Source organism: Garra rufa, chromosome 6, assembly GCF_049309525.1.
Source record: "Garra rufa chromosome 6, GarRuf1.0, whole genome shotgun sequence".
NCBI lineage: Eukaryota > Metazoa > Chordata > Actinopteri > Cypriniformes > Cyprinidae > Garra > Garra rufa.
This window is the reverse complement of record NC_133366.1, coordinates 8711293-8733567: the sequence shown is the minus strand read 5'-3', so window position 1 is coordinate 8733567 and position 22275 is coordinate 8711293. Positions and strand designations below refer to the sequence as shown.

Sequence of the window (22275 nt, the reverse complement as noted above, 5' to 3'; positions counted from 1 at the left end):
GTATAATAATATTTTCCATGACCAGCCTAGTCGATTGATCCAAACCAATTTCCAATCACTTCACAATAAATACATATAAAAAAAATAAACCTGATTTTAAATGCATAAAATAATGGTGATTTTTGTCTGTTCCACCTCCTATTGTTTTGATAATCTGTTTACGACAAAATCAAAAGATAATAATATTGAATTGAATCAACATGATTGTAGAAAATTACATTAAAAATAAGGTAAAAAATAAAAATAAAATTGAATTTTCCAAACCACAGACTCCCAGGAAATTAAATTTACAGAACATAATTTTAACACAACTTTTAGCATTGTAGTAACTGTAGCAGCTGCATTCATCAACCCGGATACAGCAGCAAGTTATATACATTTATATTTATATATATTTATAAAAACTAAACAATTTCTTTTTTGATCTATATGGGAAAAACAAGTTTATTGCTCAACTTAATTTAGGCAAAAACTGTCCGTGTTTCCAATTCTGGTACATTTGTATGGTATTTTATTTATTTAAAATTTTGCATTTTAAAAATGTAAATCTGTTTTAACTTGAAAGGTTGTTGATGACAAGTGCGAATCGTCAGATCTTGATTTCAGACTTTCTCAGGCCTTAAAGCAGGGTCCTGTCTCTGATCAGATAAGAAGATTAACTAACAAGATTAAACTTACTGACATGCAGTAATGCACTGACTACGACAACCACCATGTAAATAAATGACTATATGAACCACATATATCAAAGATAAATGACAACAAAAGGCAAGAGTTACTGTGTCAAAAAAAAAACGTTTTATTAAATTACTCCAGGTAACAGCAACAGACAGCGACAGATCAGTTGGTCTTATCGGGGTGCTAGCATGGGGTTGGATCTTCCTTCACTAATCACATTCACTTTATCGCGTGTTCACCTGCAGGAGAAACAAGCCATTAGTGTTTGTGCATTAACAGTCAACATCAGTGCTAATTTCAGGGGCTTTTGAATACTCATTAGGCATAGCAAATCACTCACGAGATCATCAATCTTGAGGATGCTGCGGACCGTTTCTGTTGCGAGGGTGAGTGCGCTGATGGAGACCAGCAGAGGCTGAACTACCAGCTCCTCCAGGATATTAGAGATCCCACCCTGAAAGACCAAAATATGTGTTAAACACTAATTATTTCATGTTTTCTGTCAGAAGTAGAAGTACTATTGGTTGAAAGTCACACCTTGCGGACATTAATCCCGGCCGTCTTCTCTCCCTGTGCGTGTCTGTTGCGCAGCTCTGTGACCGTAGAGATGGGATTAAGGCCAGCGTTCTCTGCCAGGGTTGAGGGAATGACCTCGAGGGCATCGGCGTATGCACGCACACAGTATGCCTCCATGCCAGCCAGACTGCGGGAATATTCTGCCAACCTCAGCGCCATCTCAATCTCTGGTGCTCCACCACCAGCGATCAGAGCTCTGCAGATGCACAGGAAGAGGATGAGTTGGCAAACAGCTTCTACTGATTCAATGACCTGAAAAGTTTTGCCCGTAAATTTTTACTTGCTGAAAACGTATCCAAGATGTAGAGGAGTTTGTTTCTTCATCAGAACAGATTTCAAGAAAATAATAAATAATTATATCCTTTTTAGGATCCTTTTAAGTGAATGGGTGCCGTCAGAATGAGAGTCAGAACAGCTGATAAAAACATCACAATAATCCACACCACTCCAGTCCATCAATTATTGTCTTGTGAAGTGAAATGATACATGTTTGTATCTACACAATTTCCTCTGGCTAAAATACCAGTTTATAATCCTTAAATTTATACTAAAAACCATCAACATATTCGTTTAGAACTGTTTTTGCTTGTAAAATTTTTTATACATAATATTATGGCTATATAATATTAAAGACTAATTTTTTAGCCAGAAACAACTGTTTAAAGTGTAAAACACCTTATGATTAATTTATTTCTTAAAACACACAGCTTTAGGCCTCACAAGATTTTTTTACAGACTTTTTAAGAAGTTAATTCATAGAGTGGTGTGGATTATTGTGGTGTTTTTTCAGCTGTTTGGATTTATTCTGACGGCACCCATTCACTGCAGAGGATTCATTATTGAGCAAGTGATGTAATGCTACATTTCACCAAGTCTGATAAAGAAACAAAGTCATTTACATCTTGGATGGCCTGAGGATGAGTTTTTTTTTTTTCAGCAAATTTTCATTTTTGTGTGAACTTTTCCTTGTAATAACAATTTTTATCAATTAAGAAATCCATAAACACATCTGAGTTTCTTGCGATCTTGGTTACCTCTTCTTGACTAGACAGCGGATGACACAGAGGGCGTCATGGATGGATCGTTCTGCCTCCTCAATGACCAGTTTGTTGGAACCACGGACGACAATACTGACCGTCTTTCCTGGATTTACACATCCTGTGATCTACAAACACAAATCAAACCTTGCAGTCATTATCCAGCATGAACAGAATAAAAATCTATACATCTGGAGTAGTGGTTGCGTTAGACTTTTCATTGTCCGTCATTTTTACGGACAGGGTCGCAAAAATTCCGTCATAATCTATTATTACCCGTCATTTTAATTTTCACATTATAATAACATATTTAATTGCTTTTATTTTTGTTCAAATTTTAATTTTTAATAATGAACCTACAATACAAGCACACTGTATAAGTTTATGCATTTATTTATGAAGAGAACAGATGAACAGAAACTGCGTCACTTTTCGTGTTCAATACCAAACTCAGCAGTGACAAAAACAACAAAACATGCTAGGGCTGGGTAAAAAAAAATCGATTTCTCGAATTGAATAGATTCTCATTTTTATGAACTAATATTTATTCTTAAATTCTTAAATCCCAATCGATCTTTCGGTATATGCTGTTTGTACATAATGAAGAGTAGGCTACATAGTGCGCCTCATTTGTTACTTTCAATATGAAAAGGTCTTAGATTTTAAATTCTGTCCATTGCATTAGAAAATTCAAGTAATAAATACCGTTTTGGCGCTCTTTAATGTGGCTTTTCTCTCAATGCTCCCTCTACAGGTTACAAGCGGAATTGTCCATTACCGCTGTCGTAAATAATTTAGGCTACGGTCGTGTCACATGCACGTTATTTGTTTGAAAGGCTATCCAGGACCGGCTTTGGAAATAACGATGTCCAGTGACAAGGTAGAGTATGTTGTATGACTTTATAAAAGTATGAAAACCTTTTGTGAAGCAAGTCGCATTTGTAGTCTCATTTGAACTACAAAACCGCGACCTGACGACCCAAACTTACATAGTGCTGTTATGGCTGATAGAGGGTCGCAAAGCGAATACGAAAGTGCCGTTTCACCCTGTTATGAGTTGATGAACCACTGACATGAGTTCGGAAACATTATTTTAAGGTAAAAAAAGTTACTTAGTGGGGCTTTAACTGGGTACTGGCCTGTGCGTAAACAAACGCATATAGCAAAGGATCCGTAACAGTTTCTTTTTGGTTCTGGATTACGTGCTCTGCTGCTACACTGGAGCGCATTTGCCACCAACTGGACAGGGGTGGGAACTACAGTTACAAATTACAATAGATCACCTTCTGTGTGGTGTATTCCGTCAAAGTGACGGACAACCTTCAGATTTTTCCGTCACTGATGAAAAAATTCCGTCTATGACGGAAAATTTTTGGTTAACGCGACTTCTGATCTGGAGTCTATAAATAAATGTCTAAGCAAATACGGATTTGCAAATTATGCTTCTCGTCCTGTATGCATGACTAAAACAAAACATGCTGAAGATGCATGTAGGTGCATCTAGGTTGTAAAAGTAGGTTACCTTCACTAGTTTGCCAGATCCATCCAGGCTAACCTCTTCTACTAGCTCTGCTGTTCCCAGCATCTCTGGAGTGAACTGGTCAATATGAGCTATGGGTTTGGTGCCAATAGTCTGATGGGAAAGAAGAAAACTTAATGTGTGACAGCCACTTCAAAATGTGTATTAGATATCAGATACAAACTAATAGTTTAATGACAGTGATCATACCTTGCAGATGAATTCAATTTCCTCCCTCTCAATGTCTTTGATAACCATGATCTTCATCTTATTCAGGAAGTGAACAGCCAGATCACTCAGAGCATCTCTGAAAGACACAAGCAGCCACAAACACTATGAGAACCTCTGACAGTTGCCTGATACACTAAAATAAGTTATATAGCAGTTATACAGCTTTAAATTTGTGGCGATTTTGTACCTCAGAATGGATTTCTGGATGAGCAAAACAGTGCAGCCGGCTTTCTTGATCTGTTTGATCAGGTTGAGGATGTAAGCTCTCTCCTCACGGAGCACACGGTCCATCTGAGCGTAGTCCGACACCACAATCTGACTGTCCATCTGTCCCAACAAGAGCATCACATGAACCCATTAACACAATGACTATGATGCCTGCTTTCATATATCAGTTTGAAGCATGATCACATACATCAGTTTTGGGAGGGGACAGGCAGAACTGGATGAGGCCAATTTTGGCTTTCTCCACACGGGACACTCCAGTGTTCACCACCTTCTGAGTCAACACCAGACCCTCCACCAGCTCACAGTCATCAATGGTCCCTCTGCAAACACAAACACGTCAACACATTTGCTTCCCCAAACAGACGCCTAAAAACTGCGTGCAATATTTCAATTTTATCCTGCTTCTCACCCTAGTTTTTTGACAATGGTGATGTTGCGGAGATCAACGCTGGTGGCGGTGGCGGGGTCGATGACCTTCATGACAGCGTCCACGCTCATGGGCGCGAGCAGGCTGGAGTACTGGGACACCACCTTTGAGCAGAGTGAGGTGGTGGCGCTGTTCAGAAGAGTCTCTCTGTCACTGAGCTGCACCGGCTGACTCATGGACGTCAGGATCTCAACACCTTTTTCTACGGCCTTCTGGAAAGACTCGGAAATGATGGTCGGGTGGATTCCTGGTAGGAAAAACAGACCATAAATATCATGCCGTTGCATAAAGACAGATGATGCTGCTATAACCTTATGTGATTTTGTAGCTGAACCCATCCAGCAGACCACAAATTATGTTAGGATTTTATTTATTGATTTTAGTTCGGCTTTTAACTCTATCCGGATTGATATTCTTTTGCAAAGACAAATTCATTTAGGAGTGAATGGTGATCTTATTTGGTGGATTAAAGACTTTTTTTAATTCATCCTCAAAAGTAGTTATTGATATGGTGTCAAAGACAGTTATTGTAAATATGGAAGTTTACTTTTCTTGTAGTATACAAATTAATTTAAAATCCAGGATTCATATTTTAACTTATTTAAATATGTGGACGATTCGGCAGATGTTGGCTGGTTGAGTAAAGTTGTAACAGAAAGCAACAGCTTGTATTATAATTACATAAATAGTAATGAAAAAATTTGTAACTTTAGAAACTTATATATTCAGGCGAAAGCATGATTTACAGCATGAGGTACAACACTTATTCACACGCAATCGCTCTGTCTATAATGCATTAAAACAAATGTAATGGTATCCGATTTCGAATGAGCATTCCAAGGAATGCAGCGATCCATAGGTAAAATAAATGATGAAAATGTATTTTTATGTTATTAGCTTGGTATGTGGTAGGAACAAAGTTTGCACACTAGTGTTCCAAACTCTCCTGTTATTTTATTTTAGCATTTTTTATTTTAATACGTGCTATGAACAGGACCGTTATATTTCAAACATTATTTCTGATTTTTTTTTTTTTATGCGGAGCGGTGTTTCTGATATCAGTGAGCGAGGAGTGGAGCGGGAGCGGAAAATTGTGAACCCGGAGCAGAGCTGGAGCGGAGCGATTATTAAATGCACAGAGGGGAAATTGTTGCCGCTCCACTCCGCTCACTTACTCTGATCCCAGTCGAGGAATAATCTAGTCTTATCTAGTGAAACGATCAGTCATTTTCCCAAAATTTATATTATATATATATATATATATATATACACACACACACACACACAAACTATTTAACCTCAAATGCTTGTCTTGCACAAGCTATGGGATACATGTCTTCATTTATTACATTATCATGTGGAAGGATCACACTTAAAAAGACTTGAATATCTTGGATCACATGGGGATGAGCAAATTATAAAAAAGTTTTATGTTGTATAAAGATTTAATGTAACGAAGGCTTACCTTTCTGTAGCAGTTTAGCACAGGCATCAAGAAGAGCTCCAGCAATCACCACCACTGATGTAGTGCCGTCACCAGCCTCAATATCCTGAGCTTTAGACAGCTCCACCATCTGAAACACACACACAGAAACATCCCATAACACTCCAGACATGTGCAATGACTAAGGTTGGGAATCATTGGGAATCTCTGGGATTCAAATCTTTGGGTCATGATTTAATTCAATGCGCTGCACTGCTCTCGTAGTACTGGCTTCAATGTACTAATATCATAATGACAACATTATGTTAATAGCTAGAAGGTATGAGCTGAAGATAGAATCACAATGCATATGCAGTGAAACAGCCAAGTCAAGCTATAAAGAAAAAAATTAATTAAGGCAATCTGAATAATATGAATCTAACAGAAAAACTTTCATTTAGCACCTTCAGGTTATATGAATGAACTAAAATGTCTCCAAATCAATGATTTACCATTTTGGCTGCAGGATGCAGCACCTGCATCAGTTTGAGGATTGTGGCTCCATCATTAGTGATGGTGACATCTCCCTTTCCATCCTGAATCTGCAGAAAACAAACACATTCAACTCAGTACACAGCTACTGATATACATCCAAGTCAGGTTAAGCATAAAACTTTCATATACACTACCTGTCAAAGGTTTTTGAACAGTAAGATTTTTTTAGGTTTATTAAAAGAAGTCTCTTCTGCTCACCAAACCTGCATTCAGTTGATCCGAAGTACAGCAAAAGCAGTACAATTTTGAAATAATTTTACTATTTAAAATAACTGTTTTCTATTTGAATATATTTTAAAGTGTAATTTATTCCTGTGATTTCAAAGCTGAATTTTGAGCATCATTACGCCAGTCACATGATCCTTCAGAAATCATTCTAATATTCTGATTTACTGCTCAAAAATATTTATTATTCATATTTTTAGGTTGAAAACAGCTGTTGAAATTACTTTCGATCATTTTAAAGCAAAATAAATGTATCAATTTGAAAATGCAGTTTTATAACAGGAATAAATTACATTTTAAAAGAGATTCAAATAGAAAAGCTATTTTAATTATTGTAAAAATATTTCAAAATGTTACCGTTTTTGCTGTACTATGGATCAAATTAGGGCTGGGCGGTATACCTTTTCATACCGAATACCGGTGGGGGTTTTTTTCAATACCACACTCAGCAGTGACAAAAACAACAAAACATGCTAGGGCTGGGTAAAAAAACCGATTTCTCGAATTGAATAGATTCTCATTTTTATGAACTAATATTTATTTTTTAGTGATATTCATTTTTCATATACCCCAATACCGGTGAGTGTGTGCGTACAAAGCGCTGGGAACACGTATGTTGACGCAAACAGAAACCGCAGCTTGCACGTGCTTGTCTGAAGCAACACATCTGAGGTGTGGACGTATTTCAGTATATCTGAGAAAGACCCAGGGTTAGCGATTGCAAAACTTGCCGAAATTTCAAGAGGGGTTGTGTCTGCAGTGATGAGAGCAGAGATCGGCGCATTGTGCGCAGACAGATGTAGCTTTCAGTGAGAGAAAAACAATGGCTTTACGTTGGTGTTATGTCGCAATATTTTAAAGATATGTCTTTTCTATATACTGTATTTTTTTTAATATTTATGTTTTAAAGCCAATGGATATCACACAAGCAACGTGGAAACTGATCAATATGTTAAAGTGAAAGTAAAAACTGACTTTCAGCATCTGATGTGCATTCTTTCAGACAATGAGAGACGATTATACTTCATATGCTGATATTAATTTAGTCCCTTAATATTTTTCTTGTGCCCCGAACATGGTGGGAAAAATAAATAAAAAAGAAACGTATTTTGTGTAAGGTTTGTTTTTGAAAGTCTTAAATAAAGCTCTTAATTTTCATTGATGACTGCAGTGTTATTAGGGGGTTATGAAAGTCATAATTATGATTTCAGGTGGTCTTAAATGTGGGGACTGAAAGACAAGAATTGCGATGAAACTTCAAAAGGCTATCCATTGAATAAATATGAGCGCTGCACGTTTCAAAATCATTTGTTGCGCTACTTTGTATACTACCATTCTGACAGCGCCTCCTGCTGGAAGAGAAACGCGTAGACTTGAAAATGTGAACTTGTGAAGAATGCACAATAAAGTGTTGTGTATTTTGACTGCAAATCATGAATTCTGATTTCTTCACCTCATTACAATTATGAGTGCCACTGTCACTTCTTTGTGAACAGCAGCATTTTGTGAGACCGATCAAACCTGGGTTAATACTAGTCCGGTCAATGTAAGCCAATATACTGCAGTAATTATTCTCTAATTTATTAGGAAATGTGGTTAACACCTAGTCATGCATGAAAAAAAAAAATCCCGTCATATACCGTGATACCGTATAATTTTGAAAAATACTGTGATATAAATTTTTGGTCATACCGCCCAGCTCTAGATCAAATAAATGCAGGCTTTGTGAACAGAAGAGACTTCCTTAAAGGAACACTCCACTTTTTTTGGGCTCATTCTCCAACTCCCCAAGTTAATAAGTTGAGTTTTCCCGTTTTGCAATCCATTCAGCCTTTCTCCTGTTCTGGCGATATCACTTTTAGCATAGCTTAGCATAGATCATTGAATCCTATTAGACAAATAGCATCGCGTTCAAAAATGACCAACGAGTTTTGATATTTGTCCTATTTAAAACTGGACTCTTCTGAAGTTATATTGTGTACTAATACCGGTGGAAAATGTAAAGTTGCTATTTTCTAGGCTGATAAGATTAGGGACTACACTCCCATTCCGGCGTAATAGTCAAGGAAGTTTGCTGCTGTAATATGGATGCAGCAGGTGGAGTAATATCACGCAGCGCCTGAAATTAGTTCCCAGCTAGGTTAGCATTTGCACATGTGCTGCGTGATATTACTGCACCTGCTTCAGCCATATTATGGCAGCAAACTTCCTTGAGCCTATTTCCAAAAAAAGTGGAGTGTTCCTTTAATAAACATAAAAAAAAAACCTTTAACTGGTAGTGTATGGTAAGATTTCTATCAGGAAATTATAAAAACAAACCATTTTATCCATGCCCTTAGGGCCCAGACTTGTTCTGACGGCATCTGCGACAGCTGTCAAACAAAAGACAGAATCAATCATTAATCATTCAATACACCTGCTTCCACACACAAATGATAAGTATATAATTACATACAATTTTAAACTTTAAAATAAAATTAAAAATGTAAAATATCACATTAATATACAAAATATAATTTATAGCTTTTTGAAATGTGAAATATATCATGTATAAATATTTTATAATTAAAATTACTTATTTAAAATCAAATATAAGTCACTAAAATCTATTTTTTAAATACTTTATCTAGAAAAACATAATGAATGAAACGTGTAATATTGTATAATATACATTTAATATATAATATATAAATCAAGCATATTTTATTACATATATACACACATTTTGTATATCATCTATCTTACTATATTTATATTATTTAGTTATATTCTTTTGGTATACATGACTGCGTAGTGCGTATGTCATGTGTTGTCATAATGAAGACCACACCTTATATGGACGCGAATGAGTGTGCATTGTGATTTTGAGTAACATGTCTTGGTTTCATATTCCTCATCTAATGCTTTGAAATATAGTCACTTTTGCAGAAATGAAAAGAAATGAATTTACGCAGATACTGGTTATAACGTTAAAGACCTTTATAGACTCATGCTTCCACTGTTTGTCATGGCCTGCAACAATACAACAAAACAAATCCCTGTCAGTGTTTCTCACAGCTTTAATATTAATATCTACATCTCTACTACCTTTCCCGGCGCTGATGTTGCTGTAGCGGATCTGAGCGGGTTTGTCCCGGTCCACATACGCGCTTCCTTTGTATTTAGATCCGCTCGCAGTTGCCATGGCTTCTGGCATGATGGCTAATATTTATGTTATTTTGTTCCGCAGAAGTCACAGACACAGATGGACGTTATCCGGTCTCTCTGGGCCGTCTGTGCGGTTCGGATGGGTTCAGATAACGTTAGGCTCGGATATCCCAAGCAGAACCTTCTAGATCCACCGGTCGCGACGGTAACAAAGAAAGGACCCAGAGCGTGACAGTGCGGCGCTTCGGGATGACGTTTAGGGGTGTCCTAAAACGTGCCCTCTGTAGATGCAGACAGTTGCGGTGTAAGGAAATATATTATAGTGGGTTAGCAATACCCCCGTATACAAATATGTCAGAGTATGTTGTGTTAAATTATTTATAATATATAATTCTCGCAGTTTCTGCGCTTTAGGATTAACTGGTGAGACATAACGTTTGCTGTAGACCGTGAGCTGTGTTCATAAACACATGTATCAGGACGCAGCCGCTTCAAGGTTTGACTGAAGAGTTAAAGCGATCCAGTGAAGGTAAGCTGCATCATAAGCCTGTTTAGAGAGAGCTCATTCAATAACACAAGTGGCATTTGTGTTTCTCATGTAATGTGTAATGCACTGATGTAGCTTTTATGTGTTGATATAGACATTTTTCTTTAAGATTTATTTTAATATTGTACTTTTCTTATACCATGATGATGCTTTTTTTGATCTGTCCTCTTTTCTGTGCTTCCAACTTGCCCTTTTTGTATTAGCAAACATGCTCATTTTAACCAATGCATCATAAATGTGAATTCATGGAAACACTAGCCTGTCTCTCATTATATATTAAAAACTATTAGGTCCATTTCTAGTTCTTTCTTACATTTTTGTAACACATTGCAGTTTATTGGAATAATGTATATTAAATGTTATGGCATTTATAACATTTAACTGTAAGTTATGCAATTAATGTTTGTCACAAAACAAATTTTTTAAATATGATTCTCATACAAAAAAATGCTTGTAATTAACAACAGAATAATTTATATTAATACATATGTAAATGCATGAAAATTCAAAATAATGTTTTATTGATTAAAAAGTATTTTTGGATTTTAGTCTGCATTTTTATGCATTATTTAAAAACACAAAAAAAATCAATCCTTTCTTGTCCTTTTTTCTTTGAAAGTTGTGATTTTAACAGAATCATTTTAGTATAAATATACAGTTGAGGTCAAACGTTTACATACACCTTGCAGAATCTGCAAATTGTTAATTATTTTACCAAAATAAAAGGGATCGTACAAAATGCATGTTTTTTATTTATTTAGTACTGACCTGAAAAAGATATTTTACATAAAAGATGTTTACATATAGTCCACAAGAGAAAATAATAGTTGAATTTATAAAAATTACCATGTTCAAAAGTTTACATACACCTGATTTTTAATACTGTTGTTACCTGAATGAACCACAGCTGTGTTATTTAGTTTTTGTGTTTAGTGATAGTTGTTTATGAGTCACTTGTTTGTTCTGAACAGTTAAACTGCCTGCTGTTCTTCAGAAAAATCCTTTGGTTTTCCAGCATTATTGTGTATTTGAACCCTTTCCAACAATGACTGTATGATTTTGAGATCCATCTTTTCACACTGAGGACAACTGAGGGACTACGCTTATATTACAGAAGGATCAAACGCTCACTGATGCTTCAGAAGGAAACACAATGCGTTAAGAGCTAGAGGGTGAAAACTTTTGAATTTGAAGATCAGGGTAAATTTAACTTATTTTGTCTTCTAGGAAACATGCAAGTAGCTTCTGTAGCTTCTGAAGGGCAGTACATAATGAAAAAAATATGATATTTAGGCAAATCAAGAAAACTTTACACATCTCCATTCTGTTCAAAAGTTTTCACCCCCGGGCCTTAATGCATGTTTTTCCTTCTGTAATAGTTGCATATGAGTCCCTCAGTTGTCCTCAGTGTGAAAAGATGGATCTCTAAATCATAGTCATTGTTGGAAAGGGTTCAAATGCACAAAAATGTTGAAAAACCCAAGAGTTTGTGGGACCTGAATGATTTCTCTGAAGAACAGCAGGCAGTTTAACTGTTCAGGACAAACAGGGGACTCATGAACAACTATCAATAAACAAAAAACACAGCTGTGGATCATTCAGGTAACAACACAGTATTAAGAATCAAGTGTATGTAAACTTTTGAACAGGGTCATTTTTATAAATCCAACTATTATTTTCACTTGTGGACTATATGGAAACATCTTTTATATCTCATTCAGGTCAGTACTAAATAAAAAATAACATGCACTTTGTATGATCCCTGTGTCATCATTTCTGTAAATGTTTTGGTATTTATGACAAAACTGCATTAAATTCTCTGTTTTATTTGGCAGTATGCTGTCCCTCAAAGAGAAAGACAGGCCCATCATCAGAAAGCTGTTGTGCGCCGGCTGCTGTGTGAGATGCGTTCTGCGCTTCTGCTGTGTGGGAACCTACTCCGCTTACAGACGATCCTATGAGGTCTCTCATGATTCCCAAAAATCACCTGGTTTTGCTTGATGTATCTACGTAATTGTGTATGTGTATGTCAACAATGAACACTGCCATTTCTAGGACATACACAAGGAGCTTCTCGCCTTCATCAGTGAGGAAAACAGCCCGCAGCCTACCGACGGCTCTGGTGAGGACAAACCTGACGACCCACCGAATAAACGCATGAGAATAGAGGAGGGCAGCACGGAGGACTCTGTTACACCAGCGCAGACGGACTCAGACATTTGTCCCGTCTGTTTAGGAGTCCTGCAGGACTTCTGTGATCCCACCTTCGCTAAACAGGTACGATTATTAAAATAAAAGGCTGTATTTAGCCACTGTGCGAACGTAGTTTACGGATTTATTTTCTGCAGGTGTCAGATGCAGTGAAAAAACAACAGTATGAATTTGACAGTCTAGTGCTGACTGTTTCTCTTCCCGCCCAGCTGTCTGTCAGAGAGGTAAGTCCTGCCACCATTGTTTACTTATTTATTAGCTACTGATTCCAAAAATACTGTCTGTTATGCTTAAGCACATCACAATTTTACTCAAAATATAATGGATTTCGTAGGTTTTTTGCCTTTAACAACCTTTGGTAAGGTGAAAATCTTGTATTATTTATTAAACTATTTATTAAATTACTATTTATTAAATTCCCAGACAATTTTAACGTTTATCTATCTACAGTGGTATGCGAAAGTTTGGGAACCCCTTGTAAAATCTGAGAAATTTAATTTTAACAAAATAAGAGGGATCATACAAAATGCATGTAATTTTTTCTTTAGTACTGACCTGAATAAGGTATTTCACATAAAAGATGTTTACATATGTTCTACAAGACAAAAAATTGCTTCAAAAGTTTGGGAACCCTTGGTTCTTAATACTGTGTGTGGTTACCTGGATGATTTTTTTGTGATGGTTGTTCAGAAGTCCATTGTTTGTCCTGAACAGTTAAACTGCCTGCTGTTCTTCAGAAAAATCCTCCAGGTCCTGCATATTCTTCAGTTTTCCAGCATCTTTTGCATATTGAACCCTTTCCAGCAGTGACTGTATGATTTTGAGATCCATCTTTTCACACTGAGGACAACTGAGGGACTCAAACACAACTATTAAAAAAGGTTCATAGCTCACTGTTGCTCCAGAACAAAACACGATGCTTTATGAGCCGGAGGGTGAAAACTTTTGAACAGTATTAATATTTTTTCAGATCCAAATGTATCTTATTTTGTTGAAATATCTTTTTTTTTTTTTTTTCAATAAAAATTTTTTTTTAGACAAATTAAGTACAATTTATCTTGATCTTCATATTCCAAAAGTTTTCACCCCCTCGGCTCTTAATGCATCGTGTTTGCTTCTGGAGCATCAGTACATGTTTGAACCTTTTTTAATAGTTGTGTTTGAGTTCTTCACTGATGCTCCAGAAGCAAACACGATGCATTAACTTATTACTTATTTTGTCTTCCGGGAAACATGCAGAAGTATCTTCTGTTGCTTCCGAAGGGCAGTACTAAATGGGAAAAAAATTATATTTCAACAAAATAAGAAAAATTGGACATCTTCATCCTGTTCAAAGGTTTTCAACCCCTGCTCTTAATGCATCATGTTTGCTTCTGGAGCATCGGTGAATGTTTGAGCTCTTTTTTAATAGTTGTGTTTGAGTCCCTCAGTTGTCCTCAGTGTGAAAAGATGGATCTCAAAATCATACAGTCATTGCTGGAAAGGGTTCAAATATGCAAAAGATGCTGGAAAACCTGGAGGATTTTTCTGAAGAACAGTGCTCAGTTTAACGGTTCAGAACAAACAAGGGACTCATGGGAACAGCCATTACAAAACAAAAAAACAGTCACAGATCATCCAGGTAACCACACACAGTATTAAGAACAAAGGGTTCCCAAACATTGTATCTTTAATATCGTTATAAAGTTATTTTATTAATTTCAGCTGTTTTTTTGTCCTATGGATGTAAAATGTCCTACTCAGGTCAGTACTAAATAAAAAATAGAATGCATTTTGTATGATCCCTCTTTTTTGTTCAAATTATTCACATTTTCACAGATTTTGCAAGGGGTTCCCAAACTTTCACGTCTGTCCGTCCACCTAGTTTGAAAAAACTGTTTTATTTTGTGAAACATTTTAAACATAATGGAATGTTGTGATGGAATAATTTATATTTTCTACTCAGCATCACCAATTAAGGCATGCTTTTTAAGATGCAAGGTTTTGTAACTATTTTGTACATTATGATCGAAAATGTCTTTCTCTGTACATTTCCACAGCATTCCTGCTGGCTGCATGTCAAGAAGGAAATCAGGTATGTTAGCAGCACACATTTCCCATCATCCCCCACAGCATCTGCGGTATCTGTATGAAATCACATAATGCTGCTTTTCCAGGGAGAAGAGCATGTGTTTGGGTAAAGATGATGTTATCCAGGTGAAGGACGCATTCAAGTGGGCCGTACAGGGAAAGATCGGACAGGAACTGGGAGCTGCTGTCATGGCCAATGTGAGTCCTACTTCTTGGCTGGCTTTCTGAATACTTTATTATTGTTTGATCTCTTGGTTCTGTGATCCACAGAGTCCGTGTGAAGTGAGCGTCGGCTTCATACATCCAGAAACAGAGGAGGACTGTCATTTCTTGTAAGTGGGTCTAAAAGTGTTTGTTAAAGGTGCCATAGAATGGAAAACTGAATTTACCTTGGCATAGTTAAATAATAACTAGGGCCGGGACTCGATTAAAAAATTTAATCTAATTAATTAGAGGCTTTGTAATTAATTAATCGAAATTAATCGCATTTTAATCGCACGTAAATATTTGACCTGAGAACAGTGAGAATTAAGAATTTTACATGGATTTTTAGTATACCATTGAATAATGACTGAATACATAAGCTTAAGCAACAAAATATTGCTTATTTTTGTTCAACCAAGTCCACCAGACCAGTACAATATTGCCATTAAATGTAGCAAGAGGCACGTTCTTTAACGAGTCTTTCAACTCTGCTCTTGTGTTTGCTTAATTATGCATTTAAACGTTAATGACCAAACCTATCATTATAAAAGTTGCTGCACATGGAATATAATGCGGATAACATTTAAAAAATAGTTTTTATCAGGTTACACACTGATTATTTATCACTCAAACCCCTTTCTCTACCTGTCCGTTGGTCGCGTATATCCTCCATGTTTGTAGTTTTTTAACACTTTTTAAGCGTGTTTGTAGTTCTAATCGAATCCTCGTTCACGGCGCAGTGTGTTGCGGGCAATATTAGCCGTTAAAAGTGTGCATTGATCGTTAAGTAGTAGACCATCCGGGAATCTTTGGAATACTTTTTAAACATACTACGATACTATACTACAATACTATTTAGGACGGACGTCTTTGGCTTGTCTGAACGCTAGTTTGTGCTCCAGTATAATCGGTCCGCCTAATCTCATCCAGTGAGAAACGTTCCGCGGTGCAAAACTTAGTGCGATTAAAATGCGTTAAAAATTTTTAACGCGTTATTTTTGTGTAATTAATTAATCTAAATTAACGCGTTAAAGTCCCGGCCCTAATAATAACAGTTCAGTACATGGACATGACATACCATGAGTCTCAAACACCACCGTTTCCTCCTTCTTATATAAATCTAGTATTTGCAAAAGACCACCGAAAAATAGGTCAATTCCAACATAACACCGACTGTTACGAAACTTTCCCGAGATCGTTAATAGTTATGCCTCCAACATTTGCATCGGCCAATCATCTGTAACGTCAGCACATCAGTAAAACAACCTGAGTCACTCGAGGGACACGGTTAGCTTAATGGTAGCGCTAGCCTGTTACATTGCTATACATAGGATTTCACTTGCCACATACAGTAAACAGAGAGATGCCTGCGCTGATGATGGTGAATGATGGAGAAATAACTGCGCTGATGATGGCCAATGATTTACAGATCCCGAGTTTCACTGAGGAGCAGCTGAACTTGAGTGGCAAGAAGCACTCCCTCTGCATTATAACTTTACACAGAGCACATGGATCACAGTAATGAGACTAAAATGTCGGCGATTCAAAACGGCAGATTCAACAAACCGCATATTAAAAGCAGCTAGAGCTCCTAATTAAATATATATTTTTATCAATGTGCCAGCTATAGAGAGGAGCAGCTCTGTGAAACAGCCAATCAGAGCAGAGCTCATTAATATTCATGAAGCTTCCAAAAAAGGCAATAACGGAGCATTTCATTCTAGGGACAAATCCTAGGGTTGTAAATGGAGCTGTAAAACCGTTTCTGGAGATTTTTTGCCCGGTCCTATGCCATACACCTTCTATGTAGATATCAGAGAACAATTTAAAATATTCTCTCAATGCATTCTATGGCACCTTTAAATCATTTTTGAGTGGTTGAGCTTGAATAATGCCATCAATACTAGAACAAAACATTTTGGAAATTGATTTTTGTATGTAATTTTGGAAGTATCTCCTAATAGAATAAATGTAAATGTGTTTTTTTTTTTTTTTTTTGGTGCAGAGCAAACACCTGTCCGGACTGTTTCAAACCCACCAAAAACAAAGCGGTATGATTTCCCATTTTGTGTTTTCAGTCCTCATTCTTTGTTCCTGACCTGTAAAAAAAAATCAAAAGCACCCTTTTTGAATGTAAAAGCAATGTAGTTGTGTTCCTCTTTGTCTCTCAGTCCATCTTCACCAGGATGGCAGTGGTTAAAGCTCTGGAGAAGATCTCTGAAGAGAAGTTTAACAGGTGAGTGTTTTTAATCTATCGGTCACATAAGACTCAGTTTTTGGCCGTTCCCTTTCAGTGTGTGATGTATTGTGTGCAGGCATTACCCATGTCCACCAAAGAAACCAAACACTAGATGTACAGCGCTGGACACCACATGTCTTCACACGTCTGTCTTCATAGCAGGTACAGAAGAAAAAAGTTGTTATATATATTGTGAAATATTATTGCGAATTAAAATATCTCTTTTCTATTTGAATATATATTACAATGTAATTTATTCCTGTGATCAAAGCTGAAATTTCAGCATCATTACTCCAGATGATCCTTCAGAAATCATTCTAATATGATGATTTGCTGCTTAAGAAACGTTTTATTGTTGGAACCATAATACATTTTTTTCAGGATTCTTTGAGATATAGAAGGTTCAAAAGAATTTGATTTAAAGTATAAGTTCACTTCAAGAAAAAAAATGTACAGATAATGTACATAATTAAAATACATAATTTCTTTATGACTGAAGAAAGAAAGACATGAACATCTTGGATGACAAGGAGGAGTACATTATCTGAGAATTTTTGTTATGGAAGTGAACTTCTCCTTTAAAAATATAGATATTTTAAAAGATAAATGATAAAAATCTATTTTCTCTCACTTTAGATTAATTTAATGCATCCTTGCTGAATAAAACCAATAATTTCTTTAAATAAAAATCTTACTGACCCTAATCTTTTGATGGTTTGTCTTTGCAGGTCGGTATAACAAGTTTTCACGGGAGCTTCCGCAGACGCCGTGGGTGATCGATGGAGAGAGACGGATGGATGGATCCGTGGAGGAGCTGATCGCTGCTCCTCTCCTTTCCTCATTCAGAGCCGACGGTAAGCATCTGCGTGGGACCATCCAGTCATATTGGAATCCCAAATTGTAGACATTGTACAGTATATGACCCTGGACCACAAAACCATCATAAGGGTCAATTTTTTTAAAATTGAGATTTATAAATCGTCTAAAATCTAAATAAATAAGCTTTCCTTTGATTTATGGTTTGTTATGATAGGACAAACCATGCAACTATTTAAAAATCTGGAATCTGAGGGTGCACAAAAATCTAAATATTGAGAAAATCGCCTTTAAAGTTGTCCAAATTAAGTTCTTAGCAATGCATATTACTAAGCAAAAATTAAGTTTTGATATATTTTTGGTAGTATCTTCATGGAACATGATCTTTATTTAATATCCTAATGATTTTTGGCATAAAAGAAAAAAAATATTTTAACCCATACAATGTATTTTTGGCTATTGCTACAAATATACCCGTGCTACTTAAGACTTTTAAGTAGCTTTTTTTTTAGGTTTTGTGGTCCAGGGTCACATATGTTATTCACAAATAACACTGCAGACACTGAAATAATTGATTTTAGACACAAAATTTTCTGTTGCTTATTAACTGTGTTTTTCCATGTAGGTTTTAACTTCTCGTCTTCAGGACGAGAGGACGTGGACGTGAGGACCCTGGGAAATGGTAAAACACAACAGAAACAGTATTTTTCCACACTTACTTGCTTCTGGTTTCTCTATATGTTAACGAATTGAGGTTGGTGTTGTCATATAACTGTCATAATGTACTGTATGTGTTGTGGGTTTTTTTAGGTCGACCATTCGCTATGGAGCTGCTGAACCCCCATCGAGCCAAATTCAACAGAGCTGAAATCAAACAACTACAGGAGGTACAAACATTTACCCAAAAATGTAAAATAGTTCACCCAAAAATAAAAATGTGCGGAAAATGTACTCACCCTCAGGCCACCCAAGATGTAAATGAGTTTGTTTCTTAATCAGATTAATTTTTTTTTGCATTATATCACTTGCTCACAAATGGATCCTCTGCAGTGAATGGGTGCCGTCAGAATGAGAGTCCAAACAGCTGATAAAAACATCACAATAATCCACACCGCTCCAGTCTGTCAATTAGCATCTTGTGAATTAAAAAAGCTGTGTTTGTAAGACACAGATCCACCATTAAGACGTTTTTTCACTTCAAATCAGAATACTTCATAATTTTTTCACTGCATAATTCAGAATATAGCTTTCGCCGGTGAAAAAGGTGAATTAGGTGAGTTTTTATGCACTGCAAAAAAATGCTTTTCTTACTTAGATTTTTTTGTCTTGTTTCCAGCCAAAATATCTATAAATTATTTAATCAAGGAGGATTTTCTAGACAAGTAAAAAAATTATTTTCTTGTTTTCAGTAAAAACAAGTCAAAATGAAGTGTGTTTCTGCTTAGAACAACGCAAAATAATCTGCCAATGGAGTAAGAAAAATAATCTTATTTCAAACAGAAAACAAGATTATTTTTCTTACCCCACTGGCAGATTATTTAACTTGTTTCGAGCAAAAACACACTTCATTTTGACTTGTTTTTACTGAAAAAAAAAGAAAATAATTTTTACTTGTCTAGAAAATCCTTCTTGATTGAAGAATTTTTAGTAGATATTTTGGCTGGAAACAAGAAAAAAAAATCTAAGTAAGAAAAGCATTTTTTGCAATGTGGATTATGGATATTTAGGCCAGAAGTGATATTTTAATGTTAAAATACATTATTGAGGGCCTGAGGGTGAGTTCATTTTCAGCAAATGTTCACTTTTGGGTGAACTGTTCCTTCAACTGAAAGTCAGATGCCAACAAAAATATTTTATTATAACCACAAACTTGCTAATGTGAATTTTGGCTTCTATTCTCTCCTGTCTCGCAGACAATCAACCAGTCATCTGACAAAATTAGAGTACGAGACCTACAGATTGTTACCAGGTGTGTGTGTGTGTGTGTGTGTGTGTGTGTGTGTGTGTGTGTGTGTGTGTGTGTGTTGCATCCAAGCACAAATATCCATTGATATCCATTCTATGCATAAATTGCAGGTGTGTTTTAGGGTGTGTGTGTGTTTTGTTTTTTTGTTTTTCTCCAGAGAAGCAACCAGCCGCATGAAAGAGGGTGAAGAGGAGAAGACGAAAACCTACAGCGCCCTCATCTGGACGCAGAAAGCCATCGACAGCACTGATCTGGAATTCCTAGGAAACATCAAGGTCTCACTGAGCTTTCAGGTCTCATTGAGATAGACATGTTAGAAGAGACATGCTGATGATTGTGTATGTTTGTGTGTTTAGGATCTGAAGATCGCTCAGAAGACTCCTCTGAGAGTCCTACATCGCCGGCCGCTGGCGGTCCGACAGAGACTCATCCACTCTATGAGCACCATCTACCTGGACAAACACCACTTCACCTTAAAGCTGTGCACACAGGCCGGAACGTATCCTTACAAAATACAGCAAAAACAGTAATATTGTGAAATTTTATTTTCATTAAAAAGAACAGTTTTCTATTGTAATATGTTGTAAAATGTAATTTATTCCTGTGATGCAAAGCTGAATTTTCATCAGTCTTCAGTGTCACATGATCCTTCAGAAATCATTCCAATATGCTGATTTGCTGCTGTTATCAATGTTGAAAAGAGTTGTGCTGCTTCATATTTTGGTGCGAATAGTTGTTTCCCTTCACAAAACACTGCAGTTACATTAAAGAGTTTGTGCACGGAGACTTCGGCCGCACGAAACCCAACCTCTGTGACCTCATGAAAACCGACGCTGATATTCTAGAGCTGGACGTCGAGGTGCGTTTTATTTCATATGCAATATCAAGAACTGCTTTGGATGCATGATGGAAATGTTTAGAAGTGCTGAATGTCATCTCAAAGATTTCTTTTTTCTGTCTGTTTCAGTCTGTAGACATCGACTGGCCTCCTGCTATTCCAGATTGACATTAGGGATTTTAGGAGTAGTTTGTGTATGTCAGGACTATTTATTTCTGTCATACAGTTCTTTGTTAGTTTGATTGTTATTTGGATGAATTAAAGCAAATGGCACTGAATGCATTTTCTTTAATAAAACAGACTAATTTAGTTTTTCTTGTTAACGTCATGTTCTCTTACTAGAGTCTAGCAAGTTTATTTTGATATTTGATTTTCATAGAAAAATCATTGTTGATTTAATTGCTTTAAATTAAATGTATGGAAGTTTTAGGTTAAATTTTACGTATACAGTTGAGGTCAAAAGTTTACTTGCACCTTGCAGAATCTGCAAAATGGTAATTATTTTAGCAAAATATGAGGGATCATACAAACTGCATGTTATTTTTTATATAACATATAGATATATATAGATATTTCACATAAAAGATGTTTACATATATTCCACAAGAGGAAATAAAATTCAAAAGTTTACATACACTTGATTCTCAATACTGTGTTGTTGCCTGAATGATCCACAGCTGTGTTTGTTTTGTTTAGTGATAGTTGTTCATGAGTCCCTTGTTTGTCCGCTGTTTTTCTCAAAAATCCTTCTGGTCCAACCAATTATTTGAGTCTTTGACGTATTTGAACCCTTTCCAGCAATGACTGTATGGTTTTGAGATTCATCTTTTCACACTGAGGACAACTGAGGGACTCATTTGCAACTATTACAGAAGGTTCAAACACTCACTGATGCTTCAGAGGGAAAGAAAGCTGGGGGTGAAAACTTTTGAACAAAATGGAGATGTGTGCGTTTTTCTTGTTTTGCCTAAATATCTTTTTTTTTTTTTTTTTTAGTACTGCCCTTCAGAAGCTACAGAAGGTACTTTTCTTTTGTTTCCCAAAAGACAAAATAAGTTAAACTTACCCTGGCCTTCAAATGCAAAAGTTTTCACTCCCCGGCTCTTAATGCATTTAGTCAATATTAAACAAGGATTCGATCTCACAGTAAAGTGTAAAAACTATCTGCAGGCATTTGTTATAATGCATAATGTACATTAGCTCTATTGTTTATAATACAATTATGTATTTTAACAGTTTTGTTCAATAAAACCACGATTGCTTGCTTTTTATACTTTATTTATTATTATATGCATAATTTTTCCTTCTGGAGCATCAGTGAGTGTTTGAACCTTCTGT

General features: G+C 36.2%; 2 protein-coding genes across 2 annotated transcripts; one reads left to right on the top strand and one right to left on the bottom strand.

Moving 5' to 3' along the window:
* Window positions 1-775: 775 nt before the first annotated feature.
* On the bottom strand, window positions 776-10249 carry cct4 (chaperonin containing TCP1, subunit 4 (delta)). Its single transcript, XM_073842880.1, has 13 exons — window positions 9987-10249; window positions 9219-9271; window positions 6632-6721; window positions 6162-6270; window positions 4679-4943; window positions 4457-4589; window positions 4229-4368; window positions 4021-4117; window positions 3814-3924; window positions 2289-2419; window positions 1216-1450; window positions 1019-1132; window positions 776-917 (listed from the first exon to the last, which is right to left on the bottom strand). Exons 1-13 carry the CDS (start codon window positions 10093-10095, stop codon window positions 903-905), a joined length of 1602 nt encoding a protein of 533 aa, XP_073698981.1. The 5' UTR covers window positions 10096-10249; the 3' UTR covers window positions 776-902.
* Window positions 10250-10345: 96 nt separating this feature from the next.
* pus10 (pseudouridine synthase 10) lies at window positions 10346-21246 on the top strand. The gene is made up of 18 exons (XM_073842881.1): window positions 10346-10575; window positions 12429-12555; window positions 12649-12870; window positions 12942-13028; window positions 14844-14878; window positions 14961-15072; window positions 15145-15206; window positions 17084-17129; window positions 17250-17314; window positions 17394-17479; window positions 18046-18171; window positions 18759-18815; window positions 18944-19020; window positions 20047-20102; window positions 20257-20374; window positions 20456-20598; window positions 20859-20958; window positions 21067-21246. Exons 2-18 carry the CDS (start codon window positions 12430-12432, stop codon window positions 21103-21105), a joined length of 1557 nt encoding a protein of 518 aa, XP_073698982.1. The 5' UTR covers window positions 10346-10575; window position 12429; the 3' UTR covers window positions 21106-21246.
* Window positions 21247-22275: the final 1029 nt, after the last annotated feature.